This window comes from Chiloscyllium plagiosum, unplaced genomic scaffold (genome assembly GCF_037043375.1).
Source record: "Chiloscyllium plagiosum isolate Xiang-an unplaced genomic scaffold, Cpla_swu_hap1 HiC_scaffold_6, whole genome shotgun sequence".
In the NCBI taxonomy this organism is placed as follows: domain Eukaryota; kingdom Metazoa; phylum Chordata; class Chondrichthyes; order Orectolobiformes; family Hemiscylliidae; genus Chiloscyllium; species Chiloscyllium plagiosum.
In genome coordinates, this window is record NW_028270144.1 from 3,478,916 (window position 1) to 3,495,441 (window position 16,526).

A 16,526-nucleotide genomic window follows, 5' to 3' on the forward strand; every position below is an offset into this window, starting at 1 on the left:
TGGAGAGAAATCATAGTTATGTTGCGTGTGTGGTGTCCTTCTGTCCTTCCTCCGATATCGTTCAGATAGCTGATGGCAGCTCTCTAACATTTCAAGACAGAGGCTTGCGGTGTTTGATCAGGATTTGGTTCTATGGTCAGGGGTCTTGCCAGGTGTCATGATCTCAGGAGACTTTGGTTTGAAGGTCCAGAGGTCTACGGAGAAGGGGAACCTGGAGAAGTGATTGGGGTGAGCCGTCCAATGGACTCACTCACTGTCCCATTAAGGTAAGATCACCCTGTGCCAGCCATGAGCTCAGAGTGCAGCTGCTGGCTTGGCCATTTGGTATGGACCTCTTTTCCTGCCAGCAGAATCCCTGCATTAACTGCTGACTTAAGAAACTTGAATGACTGATTGGCAGGCAGACCACCTGATAACACCTCCACTTCTCGCATAGTTGCAGTCGTGGCTGGGACGGGTGAATAGTCAGGTGGCAGGCTGCAAGCTGTATTTAACAAAGGCCTTACCTTCAAGCTTGTTGGTTGGACAATATAAAACCCTTCCCCATGTGCAAGCCTATTAGAATATATTTACATTAAGCAATGTTTTAAGATTGATCTTCAAGAATTTCCATTCATAAAAAAAGAAATAATTTGGAAGGAGATAAACTGCACAGAGATCAGGTCTTATTCACTTTGCAGTTCTGATGTTTATTTAAGCAAGTGAAATGTTACATGATGTAACTGAATCATTTCAGCAAGCAATAAGACAGTCCCTTGCTTCACTGACGTCCTGCCTTGTGTTTGTAAGTTTTACAAAATTCTGCCGATGAAACTGAAAAAAAAAACAATTTTTCATATTAACTTTTCACTTTGGCAAGTAATAAGTATTTATTAAAGCAAAATTCCACATACATTACCCATCATAGGTTCTCTTGCTCCCTCTGTCCTATTGTTTTGTGTGTGACAATAATGGACTCTCACACTGGTAATAGACTAAAAATAGGAAAAAAATCATTAACTAAATTATTATTTTATGAGCTATCATGCAATCTATATCTGCTAACAAATTTTTGTGCAATTCAAATTAATCTATAGTCTTTATTAGCATTGCTAAGTTCCATTTTATTCTCCATGACTTCAAATGGTTCAAAGAAACATTAAGTGGCAAACCATATACAAGTAATTACTAAACCATCTTTTGAATGAGATGTTCAACTGAGATCTCTTAATTTAACACAATCCACAAATGTTACTGTCCATTTTCCTTATAAAGCTCAAGGATATAGTATTAGCACTTGCATGCACTCATTACTCTTCCTTATCCTGAAAATACTCTTTTTGAGAGATAAGGAATGAATTTACAATGCATGCAATAGAAACTCAAAAAATATTAAACATCAAATTGATGTTTGTTTTATTCATCTGCAGGATGTGGGCATCACTGCCTAGGCCAGCATTTAATGCCCATGCTCATTGTCCAGAGAGCAGTTAAGAGCCAACCACTTTGTTGCAGGTCCGAACTCATGGGTCAGCCAGACCAGGTAAGGACAGCAGTTTCCTTCCCAAAAGGACATTAGTGAACCAGGTGGGTTTTTTTGAAAATTAATAATAACTTCATGGTGATCATTAGACTCTTTATTCCAGATTACTATTGAATTCAAATTCCACCATCTGCCATGGCAGGATTCAAGCCCAGGTCTGCAGAACATCATCTGTATCACTAGGCCATTGCCTACCCTTAGATATGTCCTGGGTTCTAAGACATAAAGAACACCATGCAGCTAGTGGCCCTTGGCACTGCCTACTCTGGTACACTGAATGTGGCACGGTGTAGACTTACATAGGTTCAATGGGGCAAGTGGTATCGTTTCATTCAAACACATTTTTCTCTTATGGAGTTACTGCACCAATAGAGTTAACATCTTAGAATGTGAATGCCAGCACTGAACAATGCTGATAAAGTGGCAATACTGGTGACACTGGGCAGAATCTTCTATTACAGAATGTAAGTCTGTTGAGTGTCTTGGTGATTGCTGCTTCATGTCTTTGCGCCCATCATCTTTTCTCAAATTACTGAGCTGAACTTATGACATAAGGAGAGGCAGGACATTCTCAACCCTGTTACAACATTTTAGGGTCAAAGATCGCAGTAGCATATAAATACGCACCAGACAGTCCTTGACTCACTATAAGACCTTAGCATCAGCGAAGGCTGTGTTGGTCATTCCTACCCAACTCTCACAGCAGACAAAACTGACCCTTGGGTCCAGCAATGCCTTGTTAGAAATTGTTGTTCAGAGTAAATAAGGAAGGCCCTTTTTCCCAGGCATGGTAGCAGGAGACCTTTCAATCGGACAAGGGCATCCTGGACTGAGGTCACAGGACAGGTCAATGGTCATGCACAGAAGAATCCAGATCCAACTCAGGAAGGTGTCAAACAATCATTTGTGCTCTGCAAAGCTAAGTGACAGTTTGTCTACAGCAACCTGACACTTACAGGTCTATCATTCAGTCTAACTGGGCCTGTGTGGAGATACGTCACATAGGAAAATAATTACATACAGGTAAGGGATCACAGTTATGCATACTTGTAAGTTTCTGACACACCCATTGCCATTACACTCAATACTTCTCTTTACTGAACAAGATTGCCCATATCAGGAAGAGTTGTTAGATATTCATATCTTCATTTCTATGGCTGTAAACATGACTCTAAGCTGGTATGTTACCTCCCTGATGCCAAAGTCAGAAGTCACATGACTGCAGCTGATAGTCCAACAGGTTTATTTGAAAGTACAAGCTTTTGAAGCACTACCCTTTCGTCAGGTGAAATGCTGTGACGAAGGAGCAATGCCCCCAAAATTTGTGATTTCAAATAAACCCACTGGATTATAAACTGGTGTTGTAAGACTTCTGACTTTGTCCACCCCAGTCCAACACAGACTCCTCCACATCACCCCTGATGCCAGGGTCAAGAATGCCCCACAACAGCTGAGGATATTATTCGAGAGGAGGGTGAATAACTGAGGTCACAGTCCATGTTGGTACCAATGACTTGGATACAGAGGAAGTGGAGTTCTAAGAACAGAAGATTCAGGAAGGAGATTATAAGGAAATGGTGAAGAAACTAAAGTTACTTGGTAAGTATTTAGAACATGGAACAAAGAAAAGCTTAGCACAGAACATGCCCACAATGTTGTGCCGAGGAGTATTCCGAATCTAAAATAAAATAACCTAACGTACGCACCTCTTAATTCACTGCTGTCCCATGTGCATGTCCAACAGTCTCTTAAATGTCCCTAATGACTCTGCTTCCACCACCATCACTGGCAACACATTCCATGCATTCACAACTCTCTGAGTAAAGAACCTACCTCTGACGTCTCCTCTATACCTTCCTCCTAATACCTCAAAACTATGACCCCTCGTGCCACGAGGAAAAGTGTCTGGTTATCGACTCGATCCATGTCTCTCATTACCTTCTATACCTCGATCAGGCCACCTCTCTTCTTCCTTCTCCTTCTCGAGCTTTATCAACCTCTCTTTGTAAGACAAGCCCTCCAGTCCAGGCAGCATCCTGGTAAACCTTCTTTGTACCCTCTCCAAAGCCTCCGTATCTTTCCAATAATAGAGTGACCACAACTGGACACAATATTCCAAGTGTGGTCTCACCAGGTTTTGTAGAGTTGCAGCAAAATCTCATGGCTCTTAAACTCGATCCCCCTGTTAATGATATGCTTTCTTAACAACCCTATCCATTTGGGTGGCAACTTTGAGAGATCTATGCACTTGAACACCAAGGTCCCGCTGTTCCTCCACACTGCCAAGAATCCTGTCTTTAATCCCATATTCAACATGTAAGTTTGACCTTCCAAAATGCATCACTTCGCATTTATCCAGGTTGAACTCCATCTGCCATTTCTCAGCCCAGCTCTGCATCCTGTCAATGTCACGCTGCAGCCTGCAATAGCACTCGATACTATCAACAGCACCTCCAACCTTTGTGTCATCAGCAAATTTACTAATCCACCCCTCAACCTCCTCATTTGAGTCATTTATAAAAACTACGAACAGCAGAGGCCCAAGAACAGAGCCCTGCAGGACCCCACTCAACACTGACCTCCAGGCAGAATACTTTCCATCTACAACCACTCTCTGCCTTCTGTCAGCCAGCCAATTCTGAATCCAGATAGCCAAATTTCCTTGTACCCCATACTTCTTGACTTTATGAATAAGCCTACCATGGGGAACCTTATCAAATGCCTTGCTGAAGTCCATATACACCACATCCACTGTTCGGCCTTCGTCGACATGTCTTGTCACCCCCTCAAAGAACTCAATAAGATTTGTGAGGCATGACCTGCTCCTCACAAAGCCATGCTGACTGCCTTTAATCATGCTATGCTTTTCCAAATAGTCATAAATACTATCCCTCAGAATTCTTTCCAAAACCTTGCTGACCACAGACATAAGACTGACTGGTCTGTAATTGCCAGGGATTTCCCTATTATCCATTTTGAAAAGAGGAACAACATTCGCCTCCTTTCAATCCTCCGGTACGACTCCCGTGGAGAGTGAGGAAGGAAAGATCTTTACCAGCGGCTTAGCAACCTCCTTTCTCACTTCCTGGAGTAACCTAGGATAAATCTGGCCTGGACTTGGGGACTTACCAATCGTAATATTTGCCAGAATTTCCAGCACATCAATTTCATCAATCTTGATCTGTTCAAGCCTGTATCCCAGCTCCTCAAAGTTCTCATTCGCAACAAGGTCCCTTTCCTTAGTAAAAACTGAAGCAAGAAACCCATTTAAGACTTCCCCTATCTGCTCAGACTCCACGCACAAGTTCCCTCCACCATCCCTGACCGGCCCTACCTTCTCCCTGATCATTCTCTTATTCCTCATGTATGAGTAAAATGCCTTTGGGGTCTCCCTAATCCTTCCCCCCCAAGCCTTTTTCGTGCCACCTCATGGCTCTAACAGTCCATTTCTGAGCTCCTTTCTAGCAAGCCTGTAATCCTCTAAAGTTGTGCTAGATCCTTGCTTCCTCCGCCTTACGTAAGCTGCCTTCTTCCTTTTGATGAGAAGCTCCTCTGTTCTCGTCATCCAAGGCTCCTTAATCTTACCCCTTCTTGCCTGTCTTAGAGGGATGATTATTTATTGAAGAACTTACAGAAAGTTTCTCAGAATTCTAGGTGACTATATAAGGAGTCTTCAAGAGGACCTGGACAAGCTGAATGAAGGGGTAAGAATGTGGCAGATGGAATATAACTAAATGTTAGGCCATCCAGGAAGGTTGAATATTTCTTTAATGCTGAGAGGTTGGGAAGTGCATTGCAGCAAGTTTTTCTTGCACCTTCCTCATAACTTATGTTTCCAACCAATTTGGTGTCATCAGCAAATTTGGAAATAGTACTACTGGTCCCCACATCACTGCTACAGTTGATGGAAGATCCCGTTTAGCCCCATGAAGACAATGAGCCTCTATATTCAGCCATAATTGGCATCCTGTAGCTGCAGAGAGTGCAGGGTGTTTGGGACCATCAGGAGATGGTCAACAGCAGGAGATGGAGGAGACCATCCAAGTTCTGTTTACAGTCTTTGCTCCAACATGCAAGCAGCTGACTGCTTCAATTGAAAGGATGGTACCTGCTTCACAGACTGAGGTCCAGCGGAACATCCAGCAGCTGCCAAATAAGACATCTGATCTACATTTCATCCACTGGACAGCATCAAAGAGAAGACAACGGGGTGAGCCAAGATACTGGGAAAAGACACCACAACTTCCCTCCATGTGTTCCTGTACCTGAGGAGATGGGGTGCAGAATAGGAAGAGATGCACCAGGCTGTTGTCTAAAGGGAATTCATCTCTGGGTACTGAGGTTCCCTGCCCTTCCGCCTTCCTTTTGCCAATGGTCTTATAATTTTCAGCAGATCAGATCAAAGAGGCTGCCTCTGCATCTTTACAGCAGACACTCAGCAGGCCAAGGTGCTCCATGCCCAGAGAACCCAAAGAATGCCCACTAAGGTTATCATAGTTAGCGGGGCACAGCAGTCACCAGGATGTCTCCATGTTAACTAATCTAACTGACCGCAGTAACAGTATAATGAAGGTAATAAAGATTCTTTATTTAATTGAGGCACAATACAATGACATAATATTTCATCAACGAGCTGTGTCCCAAACAGAAAGCTGTGAGCTTCCAGTCAGCTGGTCTCTAAAATCTTTCAATATAAACACAAACTGTATCAGGAGCATATTCACCAGTTCGTACTGAAATTTTCATCAGCTTTTCTGACACTTTGGACAATCGCTTTATTGATTTCTTATTTGAATGTCCTCATGCACTGAGCAACCACAGTTGTTGTGGGGAGAATTCCAGGGATTTGAAAGTCTTTGAGTAAGTCTTTTTCTGTCCGAAATGTCCAACTCCTTATACTGAGATTGTGATTCATCATTCCAGGCCTCCAGCAGGACAACACCTTCCCAATGACTATCTGTCAAGCTTTTAAGAATTTCATGTTTCAAATGAGATCGCTTTTTGCTCTGCTGAACTGTATGAAATAAGTAAGGAGTCTACTTAATCTCTCCTATGGGACAATCTCTTAATCCCAGGCACCAGTCCAGTGAATTCTCAATCCAGGCATTCTGAGGCAAATATACCATTCCTTTGGTAAGGAGATCAAAATTGTATAAAATACTCCGGGTGTGGTCTTACCATGACCTACATAATTATATAAAGACTTCTTTATTCTTACACTGCAATCCTTCTGCTTTAAAAGCTAACACACCATTTGGTTTGCTGATTGTTTGCACTTGCTACTTCTCCATAATGTCTACACAAAAATATCCAAAAGCCTGAGAATATCAATATTTCTCTCTGTATCTTCCTGCTGAAAAGAAATCTGATTTTCTTAAGCCTGTACATTCTCAAATTTTTCCTGATCTGACAAAAAGTTATCAATTTGAAACATCAATGTTGTTTACATTTTCACAACAGTTGCTTAACCTGCTGAACATTTTGAGATTGTTATTTTATGTCAAGAACCTTCACATTCATTGAGGCAACAGACATGAGTTTCAGTTTAACATTTCATCTATATGACAGCACCACTAACAATGCAGCACTCATTCAGTACTACATTAAATTGTCAGCATTGATTATAAACTCAAATCCTTAAGCAACAATAAAAAACACCATCGTATGAAACTGTTGGGAGTGTGGTCGCTGATTAAAGCAGAACAACACTCTAGCACTTCAGACCACTGCATTAATAACAAATGCAAAATTACAATGTAAACATGACTAATTGACTTGTGGTATTATTTTAGTCTTGAAGTAACCAGTCCTCAAATGATTACATTTCCATCAAACTGTTTCAGAAGTCCATTGGTGTCCCTTGTTTTATGTCTATCTTGTTGTTAAGAGATTTGATCTTTAGTGTGCTGTGTTGCAGAAAGTTGCAACTCTGCCAACTAATTAGCCTGGCTTGGGCATGCAGAAATCAGATGTTTGCAAGACAGTGGAAACTTGATTATCCGAACGTGATGGACGACTATTCCGTTTGGATAATCGATTATTCAGAAGATTGATTAAATGCCTTTCCTCTGGGGCTAGAAGTTTTAAAGTCTGCTCCCCGTTCAGGAGACTGCAGCTGTGCACTGCGTGCAAGAACACGCAACCCCCTCTTGTTTGCCCCCACCCCGTCCAACACTGCCCCCGCACAAAGCATGCGAGCCCCCGGCCCCCCAACCCAGTCCACTTCCTCTCCTCACCCCCAAACCCGTCCAACAGGCTCCCACCCCCAATCCCGGCCAACACCGGCCCCCGCCCCCATCCAACCCCATCACCCAGCACAACCCCTCTCCCAACCCCATACAACACCGGTCCCTCGCCCCCAAACCTGACCAACACCGCCACCCCCTCCCACAAACCAATCCAACACTGGCTCCCAGCCCCCAAACCCATCCAACACTGGCCCCCAGCCCCCAAAACCATCCAACACTGGCCCCCAGCCCCCAAAACCATCCAACACTGGCCCCCAGCCCCCAAACCCATCCAACACCGGTCCCTCACCCACAAACCCGTCCAACACCGGCCCCTCGCCCCCACACCCGTCCAACACTGGCCCCTCGCCACCCCACCCGTCCAACACTGGCCCCTCGCCCCCACACCCGTCCAACACTGGCCCCTCGCCCCCACACCCGTCCAACACTGGCCCCTCGCCACCCCACCCGTCCAACACTGGCCCCTCGCCCCCACACCCGTCCAACACTGGCCCCTCGCCCTCAAGCCTGTCCAATACCGCCAACCTCATCTACACACCCATCCAACACTGCCCTATCCAGCCCCAAAACCAATCCAACACCGGTCCCTCGCCCCCAAACCCACCCAACACCGCCACACCACCCACAAACCCATCCAACACCGGTCCCTCATCCCCAAACCCGCCCAACACTGGCCCCGAGCCCCCACACCCGTCCAACACTGGCCCCCCCACCCACAAACCCGTCCAACACTGGCCCCCCCACCCACAAACCCGTCCAACACTGGCCCACCCACCCCCAAACCCGTCCAACACTGGCCCCCACACACCTAAACTAGTCCAACACCTGCCCCCCCACCCCCAAACCTGTCCAACACCGATCCCTCACCTCCACACCTGTCCAACACCGGTCCCTCGTCCCCAAACCCGCCCAACACTGGCCCCCAGCCCACAAACCCGTCCAACACCGGTCCCTCGCCCCCAAACCCGACCAACACCGCCACCGATACCCACTAACCCATCAAACACCGGTCCTTCGCCCCCAAACCCATCCAACACTGGCCCCCAGCCCCCAAACCCATCGAACACCGGTCCCTCATCCCCAAACCTGGCCAACACCGCCACACCCACCCACAAACCCATCCAATACCGGTCCCTCGCCCCCAAACCCATCCAACAATAGCCCCCAGCCCCCAAAACCATCCAACACCGGTCCCTCGCCCCCAAACCCGCCCAACACCGCCACCCCCACCCACAAACCCATCCAACACCGGTCCCTCGTCCCCAAACCCGCCCAACACTGGCCCCGAGCCCCCACACCTGTCCAACACAGGCCCCCCACCCACAAACCCGTCCAACACTGGCTCCCCCACCCCCAAACCTGTCCAACACCGGCCCCTCACCCCCACACCTGTCCAACACCGGCCCCTCAACCCCAAACCTGTCCAACACCGCCCCCTCACCCACAAACCCGTCCAACATCGGCCCCCAGCCCTGAAACCTGTCCAACACCAGCCCACAGCCCTGAAACCCGTCCAACACCGGCTCCAAGCCCCATCCAACTCCATCCCCCAGCACAACCCCTCTTCCCGCTCCCAACCCGGACCAACCCCTCTCCCCGCTCCCAACCCCATACAACACCGGTCCCTCGCCCCCAAACCTGACCAACACCACCCGCCCCACCCACAAACCCATCCAACACCGGCCCCCAGCCCCCAAACCCATCCAACACTGGACCCCAGCCCCCAAACCCATCCAACACCGGTCCCTCACCCACAAACCCGTCCAACACTGGCCCCTCGCCCCCCATCCGTCCAACGTCGGCCCCTCGCCCCCACACCCATCCAACACTGGCCCCTCGCCCCCACACCCGTCCAACACTGGCCCCTCGCCCCCACACCCGTCCAACACTGGCCCCTCGCCCCCACACCAGTCCAACATTGGCCCCTCGCCCCCACACCAGTCCAACACTGGCCCCTCGCCCCCACACCAGTCCAACACTGGCCCCTCGCCCCCACACCAGTCCAACACTGGCCCCTCGCCCCCACACCAGTCCAACACTGGCCCCTCGCCCCCACACCCGTCCAACACTGGCCCCTCACCCCCAAGCCTGTCCAATACCGCCAACCTCACCCACACACCCATCCAACACTGCTCCCTCCAGCCCCCAAACCCATCCAACACCGGTCCCTCGCCCCCATACCCGCCCAACACCGCCACCCCCACCCCCAAACCCATCCAACACCGGTCCCTCGTCCCTAAACCCACCCAACACTGGCCCCGAGCCCCAACACCTGCCCAACACTGGCCCCGAGCCCCCACACCCGTCCAACACTGGCCCCCCCACCCACAAACCCGTCCAACACTGGCCCCCCCACCCCCAAACCAGTCCAACACAGATCCCTCACCCCCACACCTGTCCAACACCGGCCCCTCACCCCCAAACCCGTCCAACACCGGCTCCAACCCCCATCCAACCCCATCCCCCAGCACAACCCCTCTCCCTGCTCCCAACCCGGTCGAACCCCTCTCCCCGCCCCCAACCCCATACAACACCGGTCCCTCGCCCCCAAACCCGACCAACACTGGCCCCCAGCCCCCAAACCCATCCAACACTGACCCCCAGCCCCCAAACCCATCCAACACTGACCCCCAGCCCCCAAACCCATCCAACACCGGTCCCTCGTCCCCAAACCCGGCCAACACCGCCACACCCACCCACAAACCTATCCAACACTGGCCCCTAGCCCCCAAAACACTGGCCCCCAGCCCCACCCAACACTGGCCCCGAGCCCTCACACCCGTCCAACACTGGCCCCCCACCCACAAATCCGTCCAACACTGGCCCCCACACCTGTCCAACACTGGAACCCCCACCCCCAAACCCGTCCAACACCGGCCCCCCCACCCCTACACCTGTCCAACACCGACCCCTCACCCCCAAACCCGTCCAACACCGGCTCCAACCCCCATTCAACCCCATCCCCCAGCACAACCCCTCTCCATGCTCCCAACCCGGACCAACCCGTCTCCCTGCCCCCAACCCCATATAACACCGGTCCCACGCCCCCAAACCTGACCTACACCGCCCGCCCCACCCACAAACCCGTCCAACACCGCCACCCCACCCCCAAACCCGTCCAACACCGGCCCCCCGACCCCAAACCTGCCCAATGCCGCACCCAGATCCAAACCCATCCAACGCCGTCGACCCCACCCACAAACCCGTCCAACGCTGGCCCTCCACCCACAAACCCGTCCAACGCCGGCCCCTGCCCCCAGACCCGTCCAACGCCGGCCCCCCTACCCCAAACCTGTCCAACGCCGGCCCCCCCTACCCCAAACCCGTCCAACGCCAGCTCCCCGCCCCAAAACATGTCCAACGCCGGCCCCCCGCCCCCAAGCACGTCCAAAGCCGGCTACTCGCCCCCAAAACCTGTCCAATGCCACCACCCTCACCCACAAACCCATCCAACACCGGTCCAGCGCCCCCAAACCCATCCAACAATGGCCCCCAGTCCACAAAACCATCCAACACCGGTCCCTCGCCCCCAAACCCATCCAACACCGCCACCCCCACCCACAAAATCATCCAACACCGGTCCCTCGCCCCCAAACCCGCCCAACACCGCCACCCCTACCCACAAACCCATCCAACACCGGTCCCTCGTCCCCAAACCCGCCCAACACTGGCCCCAAGCCCCCACAACTGTCCAACACTGGTCCCCCACCCACAAACCCATCCAACACTGGCTCCCCCACCACCAAACCTGTCCAACACCAGCCCCTCACCCCCACACCTGTCCAACACCGGCCCCTCAACCCCAAACCTGTCCAACACCGGCCCCTCATACCCACACCAGTCCAACACCGGCCCCTCAACCCCAAACCTGTCCAACACCGGCCCCTCACCCCCAAACCCGTCCAACATCGGCCCCCAGCCCTGAAACCCGTCCTACACCGGCCCCCAGCCCTGAAACCTGTCCAACACCAGCCCACAGCCCCGAAACCCGTCCAACACCGGCTCCAAGCCCCATCCAACCCCATCTCCCAGCACAACCCCTCTCGCCGCTCCCAACCCGGACCAACCCCTCTCCCCGCCCCCAACCCCATACAACACCGGTCTCTCGCCCCCAAACCTGACCAACACCACCCGCCCCGCCCCACCCACAAACCCATCCAAATTGGCACCCGCACCCACAAACCCGCCCAACGCCGCCACCCCATCCCCAAACCCGTCCAACACCAGTCCCTCGCCCCCAAATCCGTCCAACACTGCCACCCCCACCCACAAACCCATCCAACACCGGTCCCTCGTCGCCAAACCCATCCAACACTGGCCCCCAGCCCCCAAACCCATCCAACACCGGTCCCTCGTCCCCAAACCCGCCCAACACTTCTACCCCCACCCACAAACCCATCCAACACCGGTCTCTTGCCCCCAAACCCATCCAACAGCGGTCCCTCACCCCCACACCCGTCCAACACTGGCCCCTCACCCCCACACCAGTCCAACACTGGCCCTCGCCCCCACACCCATCCAACACTGGCCCCTCACCCCCAAGCCTGTCCAATACCGCCAACCTCACCCACACACCTGTCCAACACTGCCCCCTCCAGCCCCCAAACCCATCCAACACCGGTCCCTTGCCCCCAAACCCATCCAACAATGGCCCCCAACCCTTAAGACCATCCAACACCGGTCCCTCACCCCCAAACCCGCCCAATACCGCCACCCCCACCCACAAACCCATCCAACACCGGTCCCTCGTCCCCAAACCCTCCCAATACTGGCCCCGAGCCCCCACACCTGTCCAACACTGGCCCCCCACCCACAAACCTGTCCAACACCGGCCCCTCACCCCCAAACCCATCCAACACCATCCCCCCGCCCCCAAAACCCGTCCAACGCCGGCCCCCCGCCCGTCCAACACCGCCTCCCCACCCCCAAACCTGTCCAACACCGGCCCCTCACCCCCACACCTGTCCAACACCAGCCCCTCAACCCCAAACCTGTCCAACACCCCCCCCCCCCAAAACCCGTCCAACACCGGCCCCTCGCCCCAAAACCCGTCCAACACCGGCCTCCCGCCCCCAAACCCGTCCAGCACCGGCCCCCCGCCCCCAAACCCGTCCAGCACCGGCCCCCCGCCCCCAAACCCGTCCAGCACCGGCCCCCCGCCCCCAAACCCGTCCAGCACTGGCCCCCCGCCCCCAAACCCGTCTAGCATCGGCCCCCCGCCCCCAAACCCGTCCAAAACTGTCCCCCCCATGCACAAACCCGTCCAACACTGGTCCCCTGCCCCCAAACCTGTTCAACACCGGTCCCCCGCCCCGAAATCCTGTCCAACCCCTCTCCCCGCCCCCAACCCCATCCAACCCCGGCTCCCCGCCCCCAAACCTGCCCAACACCAGTTCCCCACCCCCAAACCCGCCCAACACCGGCCCCCAGCCCCGAAACCCATCCAACACTGGCCCCCCACCCCCAAACCCGTCCAACACCGGCCCCCGCCTCCAAACCTGTCCAACACCGGTCCCCCGCCCCCAAACCCATCCAACACCGGTCCCCCACCCCCAAACCAGTCCATCACTGGCTCCCCACCCTGAAATCCCGTCTAACCCCTCATCCCGGCCCCCATCCCCATCCAACACCGGCTGCCCGCCCCCAAACCCACCCAACACCAGCCCCCAGCTTTGAAACCTGTGCAACACCGGCCCCCGCCCCCATCCAACCACATCCCCCCAGCACAACCCCTCTTCCTGCCCCCAAACACATCCAACACCAGCCCCTCGCCCCCAAACCTGCCTAACACTGCACCCCACCCACAAACCCGTCCAACAGTGGCCCCCCCACTCCCAAACCCGTACAACACAGCCTACCCCACCCCCAAACCCATCCAATACCGCCCCCCCACCCCCAAACCCGTTCAACACCGCTCCCCCACCCCCAAACCAGTCTAACACCGCCCCCACCCCGTCCAAAATCGGCCCCTGCCCAACCCCGTCCCCCCACACAAAGCGTGCGAGCTCCCGCCCCAACACAGCCTCATCCCCCACCTTCGGCCCTCTCCGGGGCATCCGAACTGCGCACCAACAACAAGACTGCTGCTGCATTTGTGGGATAAATCTCCAAATAGCGCACAGCCACACACGCACACAACTTTTTACTGCAAATTTTTGACAGGTTCCCTATTTGCCCTGTACAGGACAATGTTGGAGCGATTATTCCTAGGAAGAGGGGAGGTTAGGATACACCCCTCTGTAAAATTCCAGGGAAAGTGTGGGGAGAGAGAGAGGGCAGGAGGTCAGTCATTTGGAGACGGTGTCTGTTGGTCAGTGTAAACAAAAGACGTGATCACTGTTGGAAACACGTCTTTGATGTAATGTTTCCACCGGGACCTCGGGATCTCATTCGGATAATCCGATTTTTGAATAATTGAGTTTTCTCTGTAATGACTGTCTCCTAACTTCCAATGTTATTTATTAACTCAAAGATGGAAATGTGTTGCTGGAAAAGTGCAGCAGGTCAGGCAGCATCTAGGGAACAGGAGAATCGACGTTTCGGGCATTAGCCCTTCTTCAGGAATGAGGAAAGTTGGTCCCGCAGGCTAAGATAAAAGATAGGGAGGAGGGACTTGGGGGAGGGGCGTCGGAAATGTGATAGGTGGAAAGAGGTCAAGGTGAGGGTGATAGGTCAGACTGGGGTGGGGGCGGAGAGGTCGGGAAGAAGATTGCAGGTTAGGAAGGCGGTGCTGAATTTGATGGATTTGACTGAGACAGGCTGGGGGGAGGGGAAATGAGGAAACTGGTGAAATCCGAGTTCATCCCTTGTGGTTGGAGGGTTCCTAGCCGGAAGATGAGGCGTTCTTCCCGTCGTTTCGCTGTGGTCTGACGATGGAGGAGTCCAAAGACCTGCATATCCTTGGTGGAGTGGGAGGGGGAATTGAAATGTTGAGCTACAGGGTGGTTGGGTTGGTTGGTCCGGGTGTCCCAGAGGTGTTCTCTGAAACGCTCCGCAAGTAGGCGGCCTGTCTCCCCAATATAGAGGAGGCCACATCGGGTGCAAAGGATGCAATAGATGATATGTGTGGAGGTACAGGTGAATCTGTAGCGGATATGGAAGTTTCCTTTGGGGCCTTGGAGGGAGGTGAGGGGGGAGGTGTGGGCGCAAGTCTTGCACCTCCTGCGGTTGCAGGGGAAGGTGCCGGGAGTGGAGGTTGGGTTGGTGGGGGGTGTGGATCTGACGAGGGAGTCACGGAGGGAGTGGTCTTTACGGAATGCTGATAGGGGAGGGGAGGGAAATATATCCTTGGTGGTGGGGTCCGTTTGGAGGTGGCGGAAATGGCGGCGGATGATGCGCTGTACATGGAGGTTAGTGGGGTGGTAGGTGAGGACCAGTGGGGTTCTGTCCTATTTATTAACTCAAGTCAACTAAACCACAGAGTTTATTAACATTCACATAACATGGTGCCAATGGTGGAAATGGTGTTTAAGCCTGAATCAACCGAAGAATTCATGTGCAGAATGAAGAGGAACAGCAAAGAAAATATTGCAGTGTTGATATTAACTTTTTTGAAACACATCTTTAAGAAAGCAACAGACAAGACAGTTCCAGAATAAAAAAAATTTAAATAACAGTTAACACGGACTGTGGAGATGATAAACATCTCTCTGGCTGAGGCTTGTAGCAGATAGAACCAGACAAAAACTTATGGAAAAAGCCAGTGCGGACTAAGCTGCAGCTTAGAAAATTTGAGAATCATCTTGAGGTGCAAATTGAAACTGAGGAGTTCAGCTTAAAAAGTAACACCCTCAGGGAAGGTAGGCAGAAATTTTACCACAATAGCACAGTTATAACTGGGAGGTTTGGATAAGAGAAACACGAGGCACTAAACAGACATTGCTGAAGTCAGGAATGAAGCAACAGCTGTAAGCTGCAAAGTTTAATAAAGGGGCCATTGAGTATTATAAATGAGCCAGCAATATAGCACGTAAAAATAGTGAAGCTAAAAGAAACTTGTATAATGTTTGTGGATTTAAAACAAAAATTAGAAATCCCACAATCTATCATTTTTGATCCAGGAAACATTGGAAACTGTGTTGAAAAGAAGGTAGCCATGATGTGGAGGAGCCAGTGCTGGACTGGGTTGGACAAAGTTAAAAATCATGCAACACCAGGTTATAGTCCAATAGGTTTATTTGGAAACACTAGCTCTTGGAGAACTGCCCTTTCGTCAGTTGTGTGATTTTTAACTTTGAAAAGGAGGCTAACTGCTTCAAACCGTCCATTTTGTTTCAAGTGAAAGAGAAATTATAAAATATATTTTGCTGATGTTTTCATAAGATTGGGAAGATCCAAACTCTTCATTTAAAACAGATTCAAGAAATTTATTTCAACAGTATGAAATCAAATTAACATAATGGGAGATTTGAATCTACATATCAACTAGAAAGGTTTTAAGGTCAAAAGTGGCCTAGGTGAGGAGTTCATAGAATATTTCAGGATACCTTCCAAAAACAATGTATCCTGCAGCCAACCAGAGAACAGATTATAGTAGATGCCAGACTGTTCAATGAAATAGGATTGACTAATGATCTCAGAGCCCTTAGGTAGCAACAAGTATATCTTTGAATTTTACCTTCAGTTTGAGGGAGTGAAAAGTAGCTTCAATTTTTTTTAACACAGCAACTTTGAGGGTGTGAGTTGGAATTGGAAAATTAGGTTAAATGATTGGTCAGAAGTAGGAGCAGATATTTAAGGGGATATTTCAGAATTTA

The 16,526-nt window shown here is 51.5% G+C and overlaps 1 protein-coding gene across 1 annotated transcript in view; it reads right to left on the bottom strand.

Moving 5' to 3' along the window:
- Positions 1–671: 671 nt before the first annotated feature.
- The window catches only part of LOC122550429 (uncharacterized), a 60,633-nt gene continuing 44,778 nt past the window's right edge, over positions 672–16,526 (bottom strand). The window contains exons 6-7 of the mRNA XM_043691156.2: positions 894–974; positions 672–813 (exon numbers count right to left, since the gene is read on the bottom strand). Of these exons, the coding sequence (XP_043547091.2) occupies positions 928–974 (47 nt within the window). The 3' untranslated portion in view covers positions 672–813; positions 894–927. The remainder of the gene's footprint in view (positions 814–893; positions 975–16,526) is intronic.